Raw genomic sequence first — 21,265 nt, 5'->3', positions numbered from 1 at the left:
ATTACTAATTTGTGGTCACTGACATGCCTTTCCAATCTAAGCAGTGGGATGGGCCACCTGAGACCATCTGGGCCATCAAATTCCATCTAGAGTGGCGCAGGACCATAAGAGACCCTCTGGTCCAGCCCCCTCATTTTAGAGGGGAAGTGACTTGCCCAAGGTCACACAGGTTACAGTAAGTGGCAGGGTTGGGATTTGAGCCTGGGGTGCTGTGGCCCCCAAGTTTTTTCCACTGGCCCAGTCTCAACCAGCATTTTCATAGAACTGCTGAATCAGAGTAAGAAGGACTTTCAACATGAATGGAGAGTCCCTGAGAAATGGTCATCCAGGATTCACCTGAGGACCTCCAGTTTGGGCCTTCCCCCCCACTGTCTCCCCTGACAGCCCAATCTACTTTTAGGGTTATTAAGCAGCTAGGTGAGTCAGCAGGACCTGAGTACAAATTCAGACTCAGACACTTACTAGCCGTGAGACCCTGGACGAGGCGTTTAACCGATGTTTGCCCCAGTTTCCTCATCTGTTAAATAGGAGTTCAAAATGGCACCTATTTACCAGGGTTCTTGTGAGGATCAAATGGCGTGGTATTTCTAAAGCACAGTGCCTAGCACATAGCAGGAGCTTAACCAATGCTTACTCCCCTGTTTCCCTTATTGGGATGGTGCTCCTTATATTACCCCTATGTCCTATATACCTCTCTGTAACAATTTCACCCATTGCTGTCAGATTCCCAGTTCTGCTTTCTGAGGCCAGTCCTTCCACAGGACAGCCCTTTAGGTGACTGAAGACGGCTCTTACAAGGTGATCCTCTGACCACCACATTCGAGGGTCTCTACATAAATTGTAACTCCTATCAGTTCCTCCAAATCATAGATATCAGCACTGATGGTTAGCATTAGTATTCAATTTTAGAAGTCATTATATTCCCTCCTCTTCCCCAGGCTAAACTGCATATAAATTTCCTTCCTAGAGTCCGATGGCCAGAAAGAGGACATGACTGTCAAAGGTCACAGTGTTGGGTGTTTGAATATGGCTCTGCTGACTTTGACTTCCTTTCTCTTCCCATTCCACCGTAGTGGAAGGGAGACAGAATCTCTGTCCACATCCACGTGACGAGTCATTAAGCTGGTAAAGGACATAAGCTTTCCACCTCCTATCCTTGGGTGTCAGCTGGAGCTGTCCTCCCTCTGCTTGGATGGTTTCAAGTTTCCCTGAGTCTGTGTGTGCCTTTATTCAAATCTCCCCCTGCAGTGCTGAAAACACCCCAATCCTGATGTGCACAGCCCAGCCAAGCACACAGTAGAGGGCTCTGGGGAAAGGCTAAATAAAGCCCGGACATGCTTCAGGAGGAAAAGAGGGGATTTTTCAAAGGCCAATTAGCATGCCCTCTTTGGCAACTGCTAAGCCCTTCAGATACTATGTCACACACACACACACACACACACACACACAGATTTCTCCTAATGATCAATTTCCTCTTGCCAGGGCAGGCTAGTAATTGTCCACAGACAAATTCACACTCAGGCACTTAAACAGTCTCCTCCCTTTCCAAATGGTCCTATCCAAAAAGAGCCCAGTGGGCTGCTCAGTTTCTCAAACAGGCATGGGTACTAGGGAGGGGACACAGCAGCAAACTTTATCCCCTTTTTCCAGTGGTCAGCAAGTCCTGCCAAATGGCTTAGTCCTGGGATGGGTCAGGCAGGTTATAATTGACCCCAATTAACTCTGGGAGTGGAGTGCTACCCACACCAGAGTGAGAAATGACTCCTGAGCTCTTTGAAGTCATCAAAGAAAATAATTTGGGATTTGTTTGTTTCCATTCCAGTTTCTTCCGACCTGAATCTCCTGCTGAACCAAAATCAGAAAAACAACGGAAGGAACTAGTTTTGAGGGTGCAAATGCTATTCTACTCACCGTGAAGGATGGTGGTGAATTTAGAGGAACAGGGAAAGTGAGCTGAGAAATCCCAGTCCTTCATTCAAAGGAAATCACATCTGTGCTACAACCTGCCATTGTGGGTAAAGGTTCAGGAAAACCCCAAGAATGACTATAATGGGATTGAGATATATGTGTGTGTGTGTATACATATATGTATGCGTGTATATTGGGGGGGATTACAAAACCCCAATCTTCACAAAAGAACCTTTAGCATTTGTGCTTCGGGCTTCAATCTAAGGAATTAGAGAACAGATTCCTATAGGCTTACTGGCTCAAGGCAGTCTGCAGTTCATTCACTGGTCTTAATTCAAGTCTTTTACCTACCCACAATGGGTTTAGTGCTGAAAGAGGTCTCAAAGGTTTCTGGTGCAACTCTCTCATTGTACATATGAAGAAACTGAGGCATGGGGAAATTAAGTGGCAGTTGGTGACACAGTATTCAGAATACTGGGCCTGGAGTCAGAAAAACCTGAATTCAAATTCAGCCTCCAGCATTTATTAGCTGTGTGACCCTGGGCAAGTCACTTAATCTCTATCTCACTTTCCTCAACTATATAATGGGAATAATAAGAGATGTGGGTTGCTGGGTTGCAGGGAGGGTTGTGAGGATGAAATGAGATAATTAGCACAGTGCTTGGCTCTATAGAGATGGTTTTTTTTTCCTTTTTGAGACTTGTGATATGTTGAGCTTAATAGGTAAAGAAAGTCAGTGGAGTGAGTGGCTTGCTGTCTGTGGGCACTTGTAAACTGTAAATCGAGAGGGCTGGACTATGCAGGTGATGGCTAAGGCCCTTCCTAGCTCGGAATCCTTTCATCCCACGAGTGATTTTTCAGCCACACAGACCCTAAGAGTGCTTATCCTGACAACCACGTTCAAGGGTCTCTACATAAATTGTAACTCCTGTCGATTTCTCCAAATCATAGATGCCAGCATTGATGATTAGCATTAGTATTCCGTTTTAGAAATCAATCTTCCAATCAGTCTTTATGAAAGTAAAAAAGAAGTAATCCAGTCATTCTCTTCATTACCCCTAGCTGATCAGCGCTGAAGCCAAGATTTGAACTCTAAGTCCCTTTAATTCAGGTAGGTCCTTAACTTCTTCCCTAAATTCCATTATTTTTGGTCACTGATGAAGACAAAGTGAGTCCAAGGGACTTGGACTTATGACTCTTTTACCTGTGTGCCTCACTTTTCCTATCTGTAAAATGGGACAAGTCTCCCTGTTGTGAGCAAAGAGCTTTAAGCTTTTTTTTTTTTTTTTTTTTGGCTAGGCAATGGGGTTAAGTGGCTTGCCCAGGGTCACACAACTAGTGTTATGTGTCTGAGGTCGGATTTGAACTCAGGTTCTCCTGACTCCAGGGCCCATGCTGTATCCACTGTGCCACCTAGCTGCCCCTTTGTTAAGCTTTGAGCCCTGGAGAAATGCAGGTTATCATTCCTCTCAGCCTGGGCTCTTCCTTGACTCTCCAAAGCCCAACTTAGTCAGTCTTCTGAAGTTGATGACAATCTCTCCTCTCTGATGCCACTACAATGTAGCATCCTGTTCTTGTCTTATGCTGTGCTGACTATCCATCTCATCCCTATACCCACCCCAACACCTGGCTCGGGGCTCTGTACACACTGAGGAATGTTTGGTGGATGACAGAAAATGGTACATACCTTCTCCAAGAGAAACTTCTATCCCAGAGATGTGAATGTGCACTCAAATTGTATCAAGCAAACAAAAGAAAAAAAGAAAAACTCGACTAAACTTTGATCCTATCTAGTGATGAATCCAATTTAAATCCTTCTGTCTGTCCCCTTCCCTTAGAAATCTCTGGTAGCCACTGATGAAGCCTGCTGCCAAAGGGAAAGAAAAAAAGAACCATCCCCCTTTCAGGGAGAGGCCTGGTAAAACCAGAACGAATGGAACCAGGTGGTTTTGATGGACTTTCAGGAGTTACTGGAGGAGAAGGGGGTTAATCTTATATTCCTGTTCCTAAATACTAACATACCCATTGGTAACACAAATCAAAACTCCAAGAGTTGTACATAATGGGCCGAGGACTTCCAGCTGAGGCCCTTGCATATCAAAGCGCTCTCTGGAGTTTCCTACCTTTGTGTGAAACATTAAGGGGTCCAGGAAACTGCCCTGGGCCCCTCTGACCGAATTGTTTGATTTTTTTTACCCTCCTATCCCAAGATGTGGAGAGAGAGACAGAATTCAAGGCACAGAAGACTGCAACTAGAAAAGAAACACCAACTTTATTAACACCAGCTACAGCTACAGAGAAGATCTTCAATCGGGAGAAAAGGAAAATGTGATGACGGTGACCCCAGAGGCATGCCTGGCCACAGCGGCAGCCCACTGTGACTGCTCTGATGCATTTCCCACCCTACCTAAAATGCCGCTAGTGCTCAGGAGGGTGTTTCTTGAGGAGCTGACTGCAAGACCACATTCCGCACTCTGCTGCTGCTGGGTTTCGTGGGCAGCTCCCCAAAGACTGGACTGACATGACGCTAGCCTCCTAGAACACATCCATCGGTGCAGAGAGGACTGTGCCCCAGCTTCTCACGTACAAGAAAGGGCCACCTGAGACCCCATTGCTAGCTGTTCGCTGTACCGTCCCTAGGCAGGATCCTGTTCTTTCCTCTGCCACATTTCTGGGTGAGGGGAGAGGGGTGGAAGTGGAGAGGGGGAGGCGGTCGTCGGCAAATCTGGTGATCCTTGGGTCCCATTTTCCCCTTTCCATGGTGGTGAGGGTGTCTTCTCGAGCTGGGGCAGCAGCATGGCGGTGGGGCAGTGAAGTCAAGCCAATCACCTCTTCTTGAAGCCATACTTCTTTCGTTCGTAGAAAAGGTCAGTCTTGGAACTCCCCAGGTTGACAATCTTTGGACAACCATCTCGCTGGCAAAACAAAGAAAAGCCAGAGATTGTTAAAGGCAGAGCCTGTGCACCTGGACTCAGATGCCGTCCTGGGACAGGATCCAAAGCCCTCTAGAACCTGGCTCCGTCTTTTCTCTCCCTAGGTCACAGGGCATGCGGCTAGGCAGGCCTTGTACCACCCCAGCTGAAGGGGGCAGAGAAATGGAAAGACCCTTTCTGTGGCACACTTTGAGAACCACTGATCTAGACCATTCCTAAGCAGAAACCCTCTGAACTGGCAGCCTCCACCTAAGAGCCTTCAGTGACCAGGCACTTTCTACCCCTCTGAGGGGAAGAGCACCTCGAGGGCACCCATCCAGGAGCGCACCAATCTGGAATGGCTCTCAGGGTGGTGGCTCAGCAGTTCCTCCAACCCCGAAGACCTGGGGAAGGCCTATGAAATGAAATGGGGAAGAAACCTTCTTTACATTTCTGACTAACCTTTGGTTTCCTTTGTATTTTATTTTATGCATTTTGAACCAGTCAGAGAAAGGGTTCCTGGACTCCAGACTGCCTGAGGGGACCACACAAGGGGATTGTTATCCTGCGGCAGGCAGTACCCTGTGTCCGGGGTGGCTCCCGCCCATGAAGTGCGCCTTTCAGAACACTAGCGGTCCCCGACCATATTCCGGACCTTTCTCTTTTTGGTGGGGGGTGGGGAAGGGAGGGGAAGCAGAAAAATGTTTTGAATCACAATTAAAATTAGGCTACAGCAAAACCTCAACACATAGAATCATATCAAAGTGTCTCTTGGGCTACAGGCAAGACTGACTCGGGGGCATCCCGTGCACCCAGTGGGGGCGTTCCTGTATTCAGGATGACCCCTGGATGGCATGAGTCAGAGCCACATACTAGCCCAGTCCCTGGGGAGGCCTGAGGAAACATCTGGGAAGCTGTGGCCCTTATCAGCTGCTTTGGGAAGTCAGGAGGAAAACTAGGGAAGTGGAGACCAAGAGGGGCAAGGCCTGGAGCCTCTCAGTTGGTTAAATGCTACATCAAATGGGTCTCGCAGAGTGGCCCCCTGGGGGATGTCCCAAATCCCCGGCACCTGCTTCTTCCTCAAACCCTCCCACTGACCACTCTTCCAAGGACCAAGAGCTGTACAAAAGGCTCCTTCCCTCCCTCCCTGCACTGAGTCATCTTCCCTCTGCAATGGCAAAGACACCAGCTCTCGGGCTTTCTTGTTTCTCAGTCATGCTGCACTGCATGATCCTTGCAGAAAGAGCCAAGCCGGACAGCCGCGTGCCCTGTGCCTCTCCCTCGCTCGGAGGGACGGAGCCGTGGACGGGGCTAGGCGGCTCCATAAGCGAGCTCACGAAGACTCATCTTCTCCCTGGGCCTGCTTTTCTCCCCGCTGACGTAGGGGAGACGTGACGCTCGCTCCCCTCCTCCCACCTGGGTTTCCTTTCCTACTTGTCTTCAGCCGGGCCTTCACAAGTCTCAGCACTGCTTTCCGTGTGGATTTCTAGAGACAATATCACATCTTTGGGGTTTTCTAACACATCTGTGAGCAGACAGAAACCCAGGGGCATAGTGGAGCTGGGTTTGGGGTGCTCCCCGGACCACTAAGGATCTGGGGGCGAAGTCTCAGGGTCTGAGTATTGGAGAAGGGACCAGAAGATGACGACCGGCCCGGGGGAGCTGCCATTTTAGGAAGATCATGCTGGAATCCTCCAACCTTCCTCCGCACTCAAATCCAAACAGGAGACAGTATCAGGGTCTCCTCCCTGAGCCTCCGAGGTCCCTCTCTTGGGAGGGGAGAGCTTAGGATCAGCATTTAACAGCACAGGAAGCACCCATGGCTTCTGAAGGCCTCAAGCATCTTCCTTTGGGGTCCATGGAGAGCTTTCAAGGGATCCAGATCCCGGCTACCATTCCCAGGGCACAGGACACGCCCGAAGCAGGTCCAGCCCAGTGTTTCTCATCCCAGGTCTTCTTGGCTTTTGAGTTTGACCTAAACATTGGCTTTGGAATGAAGAGCGGAGTCCCTCTGCCCCCTGCAGGAACTGCTTTGCTGATACCTTCCCGAGCAGAGATGGGTTCAAATCCACGCCTCTTGTGGGATCCCTGCATTTCTTAGAGATCACTTAGTCCAATTTCCTTATTTCAAAGAAGGAAGTGACTTGCTCAAGGTCACACCAGAGCCAGGCCTTCCAGTCTCCCAAATCCATGCACCTTTCGGCTAGGCCACGTTCAAATTCATTCCTGAACAGGACCCCCTTTCTCACGTGAGAGAAGAGGAAATCAGAAAGAGAGAATGAACTTAACTAGGTCACTCTCTCTCTCCCTGAAAGACTGTGCATGGTCAGTGACTCACATTAACGGCCGAATCAGAAGCTAGAACACTGAGGAGGCAGCTAACCTCCACCTGACAAACCTCTCTGCCTCCTATGTATTCAAGCCCTGCTCTTGAAAAATAATGGCCGTGTCACCTTGCGCAAGTTACTGAATTTCTGGGCACTCTGGGAAATTCTAGAACTGGAACTCGCAGAGGATGCCACTCTCTACTGGTGGAGGGAGCTTCCTCACACCAATGAAATCCGCCCCAGGTGGAGCCCCTGCCTGTGTCCTGCTGCTGTGGCCTCTAAGGGGTCCCCACACATCCAATCTCTGCCCCAGTGGCCAAATGCATACACCTTGGAGAAACCTTTCTTGGGGCACCATATCTTGTTCATTACCTTCTCTCACAATTGAGGCAGCGTGCCCAAGTAGACAGGGCTGGACTGCGGGACAGGAAGCCCTGGGTGTGAATCTGGCCAGATTCTTTTGGCATTGACGTCCTGGGCCCATGGCTTCTCTTGCCCTTCATTTCCTCAGATTTAAAAGGAGGAGGGTTGACCTCCACCCCACACGCTGCCACCATGCTCTAACTCCAGAATCCTATAACTACAGCCCTCCTCCCTCTCCTTCAGATAAAGCCATCCCTCGTAACCAAGATGACTCTGCCAAACCTCCCAGACACACAGCCTTGAGCAATGGGCCATGCAGCGTCCTACACTCTGAATCCCCCAAGTCTGCAAAGATGGAAGTGGGCGCCCCAAACTTCTCTTCCACCCCTCGGCTCCAGAAGCTTGCTGAGTCACCAGTACCCAGGACCAAATATAAAGTGATGGGTTTGGCCGTGAAGCTCATCAGTCTGGGTACACATAGCCACGCTTTCCAGGCCCGTTTCAAATCCCTGCAATGCACTTCCTGTTTTGGCTAAAATGGTCCAGTTCCTGTTCCCTAAAGACAGTTTCTCACGTTGGTGGGTGCCTCCAACAACTTCCTTCCTCCCTGTGCACCCCCACCCCCGCCCCCTTCCTCCATGACTCTTCCTGAGGAGCCTTCACCCCCAGGTTCCTTTTCCTTTCTCTGTGTACGTGTTGTTTTATCCCAATAGAATGTGGGCTCCTTGAAGGCAGGAGCCTTTCCCACTGGGGATGCCTGTTCATTCTGGGGCACCTCCCTGCCACCTTGTAATGCTCTGTAGTTTTCCCAGCTCTCCCCACATACTCTCATGTGATGCCTTCCACCACCCTCAGAAGCCAGGAAAACAGACTGGTGCACTAGATTGGTGGCAACCGTCTGCACAGAAAATGAAATACAAAATGCATAAGAAAATCATTTCTTGGGGGGGAAGGGATGCTTTCCTCTTGGATGTGGCGGTGGAGGGGATGTGAGGGATTCTAGGAGGCCAAGGTGAGAAGGGAGCACACACCAGGCAGGGGGCATAGCTTATGCCAAGGCATGCAGACAGGCAACGGAAGGTCATGTACGGCAACCACCAAGCGGGGAGGGAAGGAAGTTAACAAGTATTTCCATAGCAACTACTACGTGCCAGGGAGTGTGCTGAGGCTTCTGAAATGAGGTCATCAAAATCTTTCAAAAGCAAATATCTGGATCCCTTGAAAGCTCTCCATGGACCCCAAAGGAAAATGCTTGAGGCCTTCAGAAGCCATGGGTGCTTCCTGTGCAGCAGTGACTTAGTGGGTGGAGCCTGGCCTGGAGAGGGGAGGGTCTGGAGGCAGGGGAGCCAATGAAGTGATTACTAGAAGAGTCAAGGTGAGTGAAGGTGAGAAATGCCCGAACTAGGGGGGTGGCTGCCCGTGTACGACAGATGAGGATAGAGGGAATGGAGGTCAGGGTCAAGGATGACTCAGGCTGCAAGCCTGGCCCACTGGAAGGACAGCAGCACTTTCAACAGAAACAGAAGAAGACAGGAGGGTTTTGGGGGAAAGACAATGAGTCCTGTTAGGAACATCCTGAATGGGTGGACATGTTCATCAGGCAGCTGGTAAGTCAGGCCTGAAGCGCAGGAGAGAAAACAGGGCTGGATAGAGAGGTGTGGGAATTGTCAGCAGAAGGATGAGAGCAGAACTCATGGAAGAGAGAAGATGCCCCAGCAGAGAGTCCAAGGTGCACCCCCACAGACCAGGTGGGACGAAGAAGATGGCTGTGACCACAAGACTGAAGAGACTGGTGGTAAAGAACATCAAACGCAGCAGAAAAGTCAAGAAGGATGAGATGTGGGAAAAAAGAAAGCCCACTGAGCTCAGGAATCAATGGCCAATGACGGTGTTGGAGGGAACAGCTTCAGCTGAGCAGGAGGGCCTGAAGCCAGACTGTAAGGGCTGAGAAGGAAGAGTATGGTGGAGAGCAGAGGCAAGGCGAGTGAACTGCAGCGTGGCCAGCAGGCCGACTGTGATGGTCGCATGAGGGAAGGAAGCTTGGGTCTGGTGAAGGTGGAGAAGGAAAGCAGGGAAGACAGAAGGGCCTGCTGCTGTAAGAGGCAGGAGGCGAAGGGATTGGACGAGGGGCCCGAGGAGGTGAGTCCAGGGGGTGCTGCTAAGAGATCTGGAGGATACGGTGTCTGTCAAATACTGGTCTTCCGGGACACTAGGTGGCGCAGTGGATAGAGCACCGGCCCTGAAGTCAGGAGGACCTGAGTTCAAATGTGGCCTCAGACCAAACACCTGACACTAGCTGTGTGACCCTGGGCAAGTCACTTAACCCCAACTGCCTTTAAAAACAAAACAAAACAAAACAAAAAAGAAGCAGCAAATACTGGTCTTCTGCTGAGGAGAAGCAGGAGGGAGGACATGTCATCAGTGACCTGAGAAGAGAAGGGGTTTAAAACAGGAATTGAGGGGAGTGAGACGGGACCTTAATTGGACATGGAAGTAAGGGCCCAGATGTAAGTCTGTCAGCGTGGCAGGGTAGCGTGAGCATCCAGGTTTCAAAGTGTGAATGGAGGAAGGTGGATGGCGGCAGTGATCCAGGGCTGGGTGTGGAAAGAATGGGGTGAGGGAGAAGAGGAAAAGGGCCTCCTGGGCAAAGGCCAGGAAAGCAAAGCAGCAGCTGCCCCAGCACCAGTGCCACATGAGGACTTCCTTCTGCCGCCTGATTTCTTGTTTCCTGATAGCCATTTAAAAGGAGTGAGCTGGGGGGGCAGCTCGGTGGCGCAGTGGATAGAGCACCGGCCCTGAAGTCAGGAGGACCTGAGTTCAAATCCGGCCTCAGACCAAACACTTGACACTTACTAGCTGTGTGACCCTGGGCAAGTCACTTAACCCCAATTGCCTAAAATAAAAAAAAAAAGAGCGAGCTAGGAGACCTGCTAGCTTACCAGAGCCACTGGGTAGGGGAGCGCCATTAGCTCTCAATTTCCTTTCAATTCCTGCTCAAGTATAAAAGGTGGTACCCCCACGCCAAGAAGCCAGGCCCCCTGATGAGAGGCAAAATGAGAAAGAATCAGACCAGCAGCAGAAACGCAGGAAGGGCCTACTGGATGCCCATTTAGGCTAAGACAGGAACACTGAAAGAAAAGCCTCAGGAGATGGCGGAGCCTGGACTGGTGTGCCAGAAGCCTGAGCTCAAACCCGGCCATGTGAACCTCAGGGAGCCTCCGTTCATTCCCCTATCTATGGCACTGCCGAGAGAGAAGAGGCTACGCAGTGCAATGGCAAGCCTGCCCAAAACAGCAAAAGCAGTGCTTCCAGGCACCACTCAGCCAGTCTGAGGACTGCCTTGGTTCACTGCTAATTCCAGAAGGATGACGAGCAGAGTTGGCCAATCACAAGCATTTTCTGAGCTGCTCTCTGGAGGCAGACCCCACCTAATGTCACTACTTCATCACACAGGGAAGACCAAGGATTGGGCAGTGAGGCACACAGGAACGGCATCATCACAGGGGAGAGCAGCTCCTGGGGGCCCAAGTCCAGATAAAAGCAAGAAGAACCTGACTTATCTGCGAACGTTTGGGGAGCTGGGGGGGGGGGGTTTCTGTGGGAGAGTCCATTGATTTGGCATCATCTCAGTGGGGTCTTGTCCTACTATGGTGGTGTGCATGTGACGTAGTTGTGACACATCTTCACGGAGAGATGGTTGGCTGGGGAGAGGCTGCACTCCCCGGAACTGTAGGGGATCCCCAGAAGCCAAAGGTCTTGACTCTCAGGGAGCTAGCCCAGGACAGCCAGAGCTGAAGGGCAGTGTGACCACCACAGCAACACACACAATTAAGAGCGATGAACGAGGGAGAAAGGAGAAATGATGGACTGAAGTTAGGCTTGTGGATACAAGGGACCCATCCCCTTCCCAGAGCCCAAGAATAAGCTTAAGGGACAGCTAATGCCATGAGAAACATTATCCAACCTCATTGAGCCCTTTCCCCCTTTGGGTTCAAAATAGCTGGAGGGAGCCTGAGCCAGGACACCAAGCGGGGGCTGGCCTGGGCTATATGGTGTTTCTGCCACCACCCACCAAGGTGTGTACTAGGCCGAGGACGCAGACATGACAACAGAGAGGTTCCTGATGCTCTGCTGACCCTGCCATGTACCGTCAGGGGCTCTCTGTGGGAGAGGAAACCACATAAATACTTTCTTTGATCTACTGTCACAAGAAAGAAGTAAGCTATGAGATTTACTGGGAGAAAGTGGTTTTGGGGGCAGGGGCTTGCCACACAAATACTAGGAATGGTCATGCCTTTCACTGAGCTCTCTGACTGATAATCACCTTTCCTTTGGGACTTCCCATAACCCTTTATTCTGCAACTCTACAAAGTATTTGTACTTTAATGTCGTATATGATGGCTACCTGTGCATCGCCTAACTTTGGAGTTCCATTAGGGGACGGGCCTTGTCTTTTCTAACCTTTATCTTCCCCTTGGTGCTTACATGCCCCACGTAGGCATTTAAGGTAAAAGCCTGCCTCTGGCACTGGCCCACATCTGGGCAGCATGCCAGTGGCTGGGGGTGAGGTGAGCACAAATGCCAAGAGGCAGAGACTTCTCAAGTAACAGCCAGCTTGGCAGACATCCTCCTCAAAACCAACAAACTGTTCACTGGGCTCCAGGTGTACAAAGTGCCCTGCCCACTACCCAGCCCACTTGGGGAGGGTGCACATGCTCAGTCAGTATCATCCCCCGAGAATAAGCAGACTAAATATAGGCAGCAGGCTCTCCAAAATACAAGGCCAAGGTCATGACATTGTTTTCAATGTGCGTTTCCTGCATTTGGCAGCTGGTGCAAAGAGCTCCCAGGATCTGGAGAGACTGGATTCTGTACAATAAAACAACAAGGAAGCCCCGAGTGCCAGGGCATGTTCCCTAGGAGTCTCCGATGAGGGCCGCTAGGTACTACTAAGTGACAGATGGAAAGGCAACTGAGAAGCATCATTGAGTTGCACTCACGTCTTTCTCCTGGATGGTGCATTCCTTGCAGTAATAGGCGTCCGACACTCCAGGGCCCCCACAGATCACACAGCGCCCCTGGTATGAGCCATAGTTACACTCATCACATATCCGGACCAACGTGCAGGGACGGACATAGGAGTCACAGATCACACACTTGCCATCACCTGCAAGAATAAGACAGTCAGTAGACCATGAAGTTCACATGCAAACACTCACTGTTTCCACTCTGGTCACTTCTGTACTGTGGGTAAACCAACACTAGATTCTTCTACATCATACCCACACTTGAACGTTACGTGTCCATAACTTGGATACTTTACAAGTATTTCTTCCACAAGAGAAGCCAACTGGATCCTCAGAATCCTGTCCAGGGCATTCTCCCCCAAAACCCAGGAGCGTTACCAAGTTGCAAAACCTGCAGTTTTTATAAATGTGTCAAATGTCCTTAATGCCTTTTAAAATTCCTCCCAGGAACACCACTATTAGGTCTGTATCTAAGAAGGACTTGCTCAAGCACATTTAGAATTGTACAGATTCATTTTCTCTCATTAATAAACACTTATTGAAGGCACGAAAATGGTTACAAATCGGCAGAGCACAGCATTAAGTGGGCCAACTGCCAGAACTGCCCAAGTCTCTCTCTAGGGATCTCTTATCTCTGGCCCTATTGGATACATCCCGCCCAGGGAGGGGGATGTACATACTCACATTTTTCACACAGCCTCCCGATGGCTAGCAGAATGAAGGGAAGAAACAAAAAAATGCAATATGATTTTAGTTTACTAACAAACTTATTAACAAATGAAACGCGCTGAATAAAATCGACCAATTTGGGGAAATGAGGAAGGGGGAGGGAGTGGCCAGGGTTTGGAACTAAAACCCAAAACAGGTGACTGGGGCTCTGGCTTCTGCAAAACTTTAGGGAATCAATCAATCCTTAGGTATTTCATAAGGTCCTACTATGTGCCAGGTGCTTCTGCCCTCAAGGAGCTTACACTCTGCAGTTCAAATCAAGCCAAGCGGACAAGCTGTTATTAAGCGCCTACTACGGACACTAAGAATGCGCACTGCCAGACACCGGGCTAGATCTCGGCCGATCCCCTTCTCAACCCGCTTCTCAACCCTGTAATCCTTCTTCCCCTCCCCCAGTGCGCAGGCGCCCAGTTGCAGCGGTCGCGCGCCCCCCTCCCCCCCGCCCGCTCACTGCGCAGGCGCCCCAGATGCGGCCGTTCTGGTCTTCCCGCGCCCCCGGGCTCAATGCGCAGGCGCCCTGTTCCAACTGAGCCACGCATCCGCCCCCGCCCCCAGTTCCCGTTCTATATAAACTGTCACGCGCAGTCTCCCCTTCCCCACGCCCCTGCCTCCGTCAACTACGGGTGGGAAATGGCTACGTCTCACAGGCAGAAGGGCAAGAGTACCCAGAGACCCAGCTCCCGCCCCAAAGACGCCCCTGGGCTCAAGCCGAGCGGGTCCCGACTCACCGACACCGGCCTGCTTGCGACAGAAGATCAAATCCGGGTGATGTTTAGCCATCGCCTTCCCTCAGGCCGGTCGCCGGATGCAGCCGTAGCTTCCGCTCGACCTCTGACCTCCTCCAGGTCCCGCCTCCCCGCCAATCAAGGCCCCGCCCCCTCCCGCAGCCACGCCGGGAGTGGGCAGGTCCGATCCCACCGTGACGTGAGAATAAGTGTCCTCCGGGCGCTCCACCAGTGACAGCGACGGCCTGAGCGCGGGGACTAGCGGAGCTGGCTCCCTGTCCTTTGGCTGGTCCTTCGGTCTCATCCCTTGCTACTTCTCGGCCTTGCCCATCCCCCCTCTCGCGAGGCCCCGCCCCCGAAGCCTGGCAGGCTGAGCGTCCGCCCCGCCCCCTTCCGGGCCCCCCCCCCGCGCGTCACTTTCACGCGACCACATCTTTGTCAGTGCACAAAATGGCGCCGTATAACCTGCTGGTGGCTCGGCTGCAGGTGAGCGCCGGCCGGCCGGCGGGTGGGTGAGCGTGCGTTGGCAGCGGCGGCAACGGGCGGGAGTAGCGGGCGGGCGGGATCCGGCCCCGCCCCGGGCTCCGCCGCGCGGACGGGCCCGGCTCGGTCGGCCCGGGCCTGGCGCCCGAGGTCAGGGAGGGCGTCCCCGCCTCCGCCCGCGGAGCCGGGCTCGGGAGGGCAGGGCAGGGCCGGGCGGGGCCGCGCCTGGGGCTGGGGCGGCTCCCCCTCCTCCTCGGCTGGCGGCTGGCTATTCCGGCCTGCCGGCCGCCTGCGGCCTCAAGGTGAGGACAAGGTGACCGGGGCCAAGGTCACGGGCTCGGGCGGACGGACGGGGAAACTGAGGCCTCGGCAGGACCCCTGGCAGGAGGTCGGGGCGATCCCCGCGATCCGCGCCCACGGAGTGCGAGGCCCTGCGGCTGCCGAAACCGGGGTCCGGACTGCCTGTCCCCGGGGCGCACCCGTGTGGGGCACACCCGTGGGCGAAGTGTAGACGCGAGACACGCGTGGAGGACGCGGCCCGAGGGGCTGCCTGGCCTTGATGCGGTGCTTTCCATCCCCCCGTCGGGGAGACTCCTCCCCTGGGGAGCCCTTTGTCGCGTCGGGGCTGGGGAGGGGGCAGTGACCTCGCCAGGACCAGCCCCCAGCCCGCTGTGACTGCAGCAGCGCTTGGGCCCCCGTTCCTCTGCTGTCCGAGGCGATTCGGGTACCGAGAGCCGAGCTGGCCACAGGCACCAGGGTCCGAGGCTCCTCTGCCTCCGTCCCCCTCCCGTCGGGCATCCGCAGTGATGGCATCCCTGAGCCTGGGCAAGGAGGGTCGGGACGCCCTTCTCAGCGGAGGAAAGGGGGGCTTGGCCGAGCTCCGGCCGAAAGGGCTGACCGTTGGGTCCCCGGCTTGAGGATGGGGACCCTTTTAAATGTCCAGGATGTCAGTGGTTGTACTGTTTGTGATCACGGGTGGAGAAAATAGACGACTGTAAATTGATGCTCAGGAATATGCCCTCAACCTGTCAGTACAGAGGAGCCTGGCCCGGATGTGGCTCCAGCACCCCTTTACTTTTATGAAGGGACAGCTTGTGAGTAGTAGGCCATATGGGGCATTGTCAAAGTTTATGCTGTGACATTCCCAGGTTCGTTCTTTTTTTTTTTTTTTTTTTGCTTTTTTATGAGGCAATTGGGGTTAAGTGACTTGCCCAGGGTCACACAGCTAATAAGTGTCAAGTGTCTGAGGCTGGATTTGAACTCAGGTCCTCCTGACTTCAGGGCTGGTGCTCTATCCACTGCGCCACCTAGCTGCCCCCCCAAGTTCTTTTAAAATGCCTCTTGACTTTTCAAAGAATTCCAGGCCTGAACAGACTGATCCCATGGAGAAAAAAGGCAGATCATCTTTTCCTGATTCTGCTGCTCCATGATACAGGAAAGTCGGGTCACTCAGAAAGGTTGGAATCATTGAGCTTGGAAACTAGGAACACCTCTGGCCATTTTCATTCTCAACCATTCATAGTTTGTGGGACCGTGGGGTATAATGGGAGGAGTCCCAGACTTGGGTCAGAAGACTTAGTTCACATTCTAGCCCCTCAGTGTGTTGGTTGGCTGACCACAGACAAGACCCTCAGTCATTCTGGGCCTGTCTCCTCCGCTGTAAAGCGGGAGCATCCTTGTGCTGCTACCTCTGTCTGGTGATGAAGAGGAAAGTTTCGAGTTGCTGGTTTTTTTAAAGGTCTCTGAGAACAGTCAGAGTCTGCCTTGCTCTTCCTTTTTTTGTCATTAGAGAGGTGTGCTATGCATCAGTCGAAAAGCATTTTAAATAACCTTCTCTGTGTCAGGCACTGGGAATATGAAGACAAATTAAACAGTCTCTGCTCTCAAGAAGTACGTACTCTAGGGAGTGGGGGAGGGGGAGAACGAACACAAAAACGTGTGTGTAAATCTACATAGAAAGAAATGCTTGGCAAGTTTGTGGCCGAGGGCACTAGCTGTGGGAACAGGAAAGGCTTCCTGTGGGGTGTGCCGAAGGTGAACCTCAAGGGAGACAAAGGATTCGGAGACACAGGCGGGGCAGCAGGAGCTCCCTTGGGCCTTTGGGCCCTGGCTTTGGTGCAGATGGTGAGCCCATATACCTGTGAGTGTCTGCATGGCAGTTAAGGCCAAGGCCTGTGGAAACCTGTGATGTTGATTATGGCCAGTTGGGAAGTGGTGGTGACTGCCTCCTTCCTCCTAACCTTTGGCAGCCTCTGGGACTCTGGTGTGTTCCTTTACCTGCACCAAGATGGCAGTGACTTTTGCTCAAGCAGCGATGCGTCCTGGAAGGTTGGGTTCATGTCCATTCCAAGGCATGCCTTTGTGCTCCATGTTGTCAGGCGAGGCCTGTCTAGTGCTGACTGCAGCAATCACAGTAAGAGGAATGAGTGAGAAAAATGGGGCAACCAAGACAAGTGGGATCGAAGCTTTGCAAGCACCGTGGGCGCAATCTGAGGCTGGTGGGGCCCAGCGGCTGGGCGCGGGCACACCATCCTTTCAGGTCTCATGGTTCTACCAGCCGACTTGCTGCTTCTCCCTGGGAGGAGCCAGAGTCTCCTCATATCTCCTAGTCAATGACTTTGTGACAAGTGTTCCCTGATGAAGGACCGATACGCTGGGCAAGAACGCATTGCTTTACAATGCTAGAGCCAGTGACTCTGGCTGAACTTGGCAGAGGCGCCTTGTTTCATCTTTGCATGGCTTATGGTGAGCATTGGGAGATCCCATAAGCGAGCTTTTGGCCAGGTACAGGGTGGATAGTGGCCGCTGACATTCCTTCCAACTCGAGATTCCAGAACTCTGTTTCTGGATCATCTTATTTCCTTTTTCTAAGTCATCGCACATGTGCACCAGGCGGTGTGTTCCTGGATCCCCGATGAGCAGAAATGTCAGTCCTCCTTTGGTGGAGAATGGGGACACTGTCTAAACAGAGTAGAGGAGGGTTGGGGGACACCGCCCCCCATTGCTTTCACAGCCAGCTCTGAGGCAGATTTGGCCCCCATCTGTGGGCCTGCATAGTGCCACAGAAAGAGATTAGAGTCAGGGGGCAGCTAGGTGGCGCAGTGGATAGAGCACCAGCCCTGAAGTCAGGAGGACCTGAGTTCAAATCTGGCCTCAGACCAAACACTTAACATTTACTAACTGTGTGACCCTAGGCAAGTCACTTAACCCCAATTGCCTTTAAAAAAAAAAAAGATTAGAGTCAGGACCCTTGGGTGGAGTCCTGTCCCCTTGTATCTTGGCAGAAGCCACGGCACCTCTTTGGTTCCCTGGGGGTTAGACTAGATCTCTAAGGCATCTTCCAGCTTAAACATTGCGTGGTTTTATGATGGCATCTTGTGATAGTGTTATCTTGGTGTTCTGTCCTTGTGGGAGACAAGCTGGAGATCAGGAACTTTGTGTTCCAGATTCTTCTCCAACACTGATTTAGGGTGTGGCCTTAGGCAAAATGCTCGTTAACCTGTGCTCAGTTGTGGCACCTGCAAAAAATGGAATAACTCCTCCCATGGGATGTAAATGTTAGCCTTAGTGCACTTGTAGTTTAAAAGAGCATTGTTATAAAAGATCAGATATTGCTTCTAATCTTATTTCTTTTTTTTCTTAAACTTTATTTTCCACCTTCTCTCCCTCCAGCCCCCCAACTTGTAGAGTCATTCCTACATTGGCCATGGCCTCCCCCCCCCCCCCCCCCCCCCCCCCCCCCCTTTGGGGGCTCTCCCCCATTGGCCCCGGCCCCCCCCCCCCCCCCACCCCGGGCGCATCTCCCTCTGGACGTCGGCTCTAGGCAGGTGGGCATCCTATTCTATGGGAGGCTTTTATGGATCAGGGCTTTCCAAGCGGTTTGTCTCTGTGGTCTTACTGTTTCTGTGCTAGTCGCTCGGCCTCCTTTGCTCTGCATCAGTTCAGACGAGCCATCCCAGGCTTCTTGGAAACCATCGCCTTCATTGTTCCTTACACCCAGCATCGCTCCATCACGTGCCGTGGCCTGTTGAGCTGTTCCCCAGGTGATGGGCATTTCTTCAGTTTCTAACTCTCTTTGCCACCACAGAAAAAGCTGCTATCAATGTTTTTGTACACGATGTGCATTTTATGCATTCTTCTTTCTTGGGTCTCTTTGGAGCACAGGCTTAGTTGTTGAGTCTAAATTTTTCTTTTTTGGTATTTTTTAAATTAATTTATTTTGATTTATCAGTAATCACTTCCATAAGCTTTAGAGTTTTAAACTTTTTTCCACCACCCTCCCCAAGACGGGGTGCAATCTGATATAGGGTATACGTGTACATTCCTACTAAACATATTTTCACATTAGTGATGTTGTAAGTAAGAATTAGAACCAATAGGAGGAACCACCAGAAAGAGGAAACAAAACACAACAGAAGAAAAGAAAAAGAGCAAATAGTCTGCTTTGATCTGCATTCAGACTCCAAGTTCTTTCTTTGGATGTGGATAGCGTTTTAATCCATTTCCTTTTATGGGAGAGTTCGTCCCATTCACGTTCACAGTTGTGATTACTATCTGTGTCTTTCTCTCCATCCACCCCCCAACCCTCCCCCTCCCTTTATGCTTTTCTTTCCTTTCTCCTTTTCACTCCTCACTAATATTTTGCTTTTGACCACCACCTTCCTCTCTTTTCTTCCCCTTTACCCTTACTACTTTTTCCCTCCTTCTATCCCTCCTCCTGTTTCTTTCCCCCTTTCCCTCCTACTGCCTATAGGACAAGTTAGATTTCTATACCTAAATGATTATGTTATTCCCAAACTATGCTCATCTCCCTCCCTTCTTTCCCTCTGCTGTAAGTAGGATTTTGTGCCTTTTCCTGTAATGTAATTTACCCTTGTCTGCCTCCTCCTTTCCTTTTCTCAGTACATTTGCTTAGATCAGATTAACCACTTACTTGGATCCATTTAACCCACTTGATTAGATTTTTTTTTTATCATTACATCAAAGTCAACTTATACCCACCCCCTTTACGTATACCCCTTTAACATGCTGTAATAACAATACAGTTCTCGAGAGTCACAAGTGTCATCTTCCCTTGTAGGGATGTAAATAAACAGTTTGCACTTATTAATAACATGTTTTATGTCTCTCTTGAGTCTTGTATCTGAAGATCAAATTTTCTGTTGAGCGCTGGTCTTTTTATCAGGGGGGTTTGGAAGTCCCCTATTTCATTGAATAGCCATCTCCTCCCCTGAAAGATCGTGCTCATTTTTGCTGGGTTCGTTGAGTCTGAATTCGGGCACAGTTTAGTAGGGGTGATGTTCCAAATTGCTGTCTGGCCTAGCTGCCCGATGTTATTTCTTTAGGAGTCTCTTCTAGCTTTGACGAAGGGGAGGCCCCTTTGGTTCTAGACTCACGGCAGGATGGGCCCGTGGCATGGGAACAGCGTCATTTTCTTGGAGCTGCTCATTCTACAAGTCAGGCATCCCTTGGCAACAAGAATCAGCTGCGGTAGAGAGGGTCTGCTTCTGCCTGGCCCTGGGACCCCTGGAGCCAGGTCACAGGGCCTGATTTGTGCAGAGCCCTGTGTTCTGGGGTGGGGGAACTGGAAGCTCCGTGGAGGACACCTCCTGTCTGATAGGGAAGATAGCATAGAGTTACTGGACAGAGAGCTGGGGCTGGGGGGGAGGGGAGTAGCGTTTGAGATGACCTTTACATGTGTGGAAGCACCTTGTTAGTGGTAACAGGCTATTCAGATATAAAGAAGGATTAGGATTAGGAAGTGACATCCCAGCGCCCCCTCCTCCCAACATTGACCTTCATCTTTTTTTAAGTTAGAAAAGGAGGTTCTAGGTGGGGTCTCCTGGTTCCCCAGCCCCTTCTCACTGATGGGGCCTGCTCCGTGCCTGGCACTCGGCTGGATTTCTGCTTCAGATCAGGGTCTTTTCTGTCTCTATCATAGTTGTTTCTAGAAGTACTCACACCTCTTCCCTTTTTCCTTTTTAAATAGGTTTTCCTTGATGTCTTTTGTTTTTCATGTCTCCATAGTTTCCTTCAGTGTCCCTCTCCCTCCCAGAGAACTGTCCCACATAACAAATAGTACTTTTATACACCAAAAAGGAAAAGGGAAAAAAAGCCTAACTGATCCATTGGGAGAAATCAGAACCTCTGGTCATTGGGCCTCACTTGTGGCCCTCCCCACTCTGCCTGATGGCTGGGGAGCCCAAGGCTACTGTCCTGCCCTCGCCAGAGAGGATTACGGGGTCGGTCCCTAGGAATGAGAGCCTTGCCCTGCAGCTCCCCTGGGCCTCCACCCCCACCCCCAGCACACCGCTAAACTGTTAGACAGGCACCGCCCCACTCCCAGCCCAAAGACAGGCTGTCCTTGGTGTGCACACACAGACCCCCAGCGCTCTTGGTGGTCCCCCTGTCCCCCAGTCAGGTTCAGACTCTCCTGCTTATCAGCCAGGCCACTCCTTCCCTGCCTTGACCACCACCTCTGAGCTCTCTGTGCTTTCCTGCCTCCAGCTCTTTGGACAGGCTCTTCCCCTGTGCCTGTCTTTGAAAGCCCAGCTCAGATTTTGCCTCCTCCAGGAAGCCTTCCCTGACTGAATCTCCGCCCTCCCTTTCTTGCCTGTATCATACATGATTCTGTTCTATAGAGGGGGGTGCGGGGCAGTGTTCGAAGTTCCCCTTCCCTACTGTCGGGTCCAGGTGGTCAGGAGGGAGCCTCGTTTTAGTTCCACCTGGTATCTCTTTCCCAGTGCTTTGCCTACGCTAGATCAGTGGTGCCTTAGTTGAATGGGGGCTTT

At 51.6% G+C, this 21,265-nt stretch overlaps 2 protein-coding genes across 2 annotated transcripts in view; one reads left to right on the top strand and one right to left on the bottom strand.

The window, feature by feature from the left end:
* Positions 1-4,161: 4,161 nt before the first annotated feature.
* On the bottom strand, positions 4,162-14,108 carry PHF5A (PHD finger protein 5A). The gene is made up of 4 exons (XM_027873146.1): positions 13,995-14,108; positions 13,222-13,245; positions 12,511-12,677; positions 4,162-4,823 (listed from the first exon to the last, which is right to left on the bottom strand). Exons 1-4 carry the CDS (start codon positions 14,044-14,046, stop codon positions 4,734-4,736), a joined length of 333 nt encoding a protein of 110 aa, XP_027728947.1. The 5' UTR covers positions 14,047-14,108; the 3' UTR covers positions 4,162-4,733.
* Positions 14,109-14,408: 300 nt separating this feature from the next.
* ACO2 (aconitase 2) overlaps positions 14,409-21,265 on the top strand; it is a 33,400-nt gene continuing 26,543 nt past the window's right edge. The window contains exon 1 of the mRNA XM_027874197.1: positions 14,409-14,477. Within this exon, the coding sequence (XP_027729998.1) occupies positions 14,442-14,477 (36 nt within the window). The 5' untranslated portion in view covers positions 14,409-14,441. The remainder of the gene's footprint in view (positions 14,478-21,265) is intronic.

This window comes from Vombatus ursinus, unplaced genomic scaffold, assembly GCF_900497805.2.
Source record: "Vombatus ursinus unplaced genomic scaffold, bare-nosed wombat genome assembly UNPS02003292.1, whole genome shotgun sequence".
Classification (NCBI taxonomy): Eukaryota; Metazoa; Chordata; class Mammalia; order Diprotodontia; family Vombatidae; genus Vombatus; species Vombatus ursinus.
This window is presented reverse-complemented; position numbering and strand designations above follow the sequence as displayed.

Coding starts and splice junctions, on each gene's coding strand:
- PHF5A (XM_027873146.1), bottom strand. CDS start 14,046: ATGGCTAAACATCACCCGGATTTGATCTTCTGTCGCAAGCAGGCCGGT. Junction 13,246..13,994: donor TCGCAAGCAGGCCGGTGTCG/GTGAGTCGGGAC, acceptor TCATTCTGCTAG/CCATCGGGAGGCTGTGTGAA. Junction 12,678..13,221: donor CGGGAGGCTGTGTGAAAAAT/GTGAGTATGTAC, acceptor TTATTCTTGCAG/GTGATGGCAAGTGTGTGATC.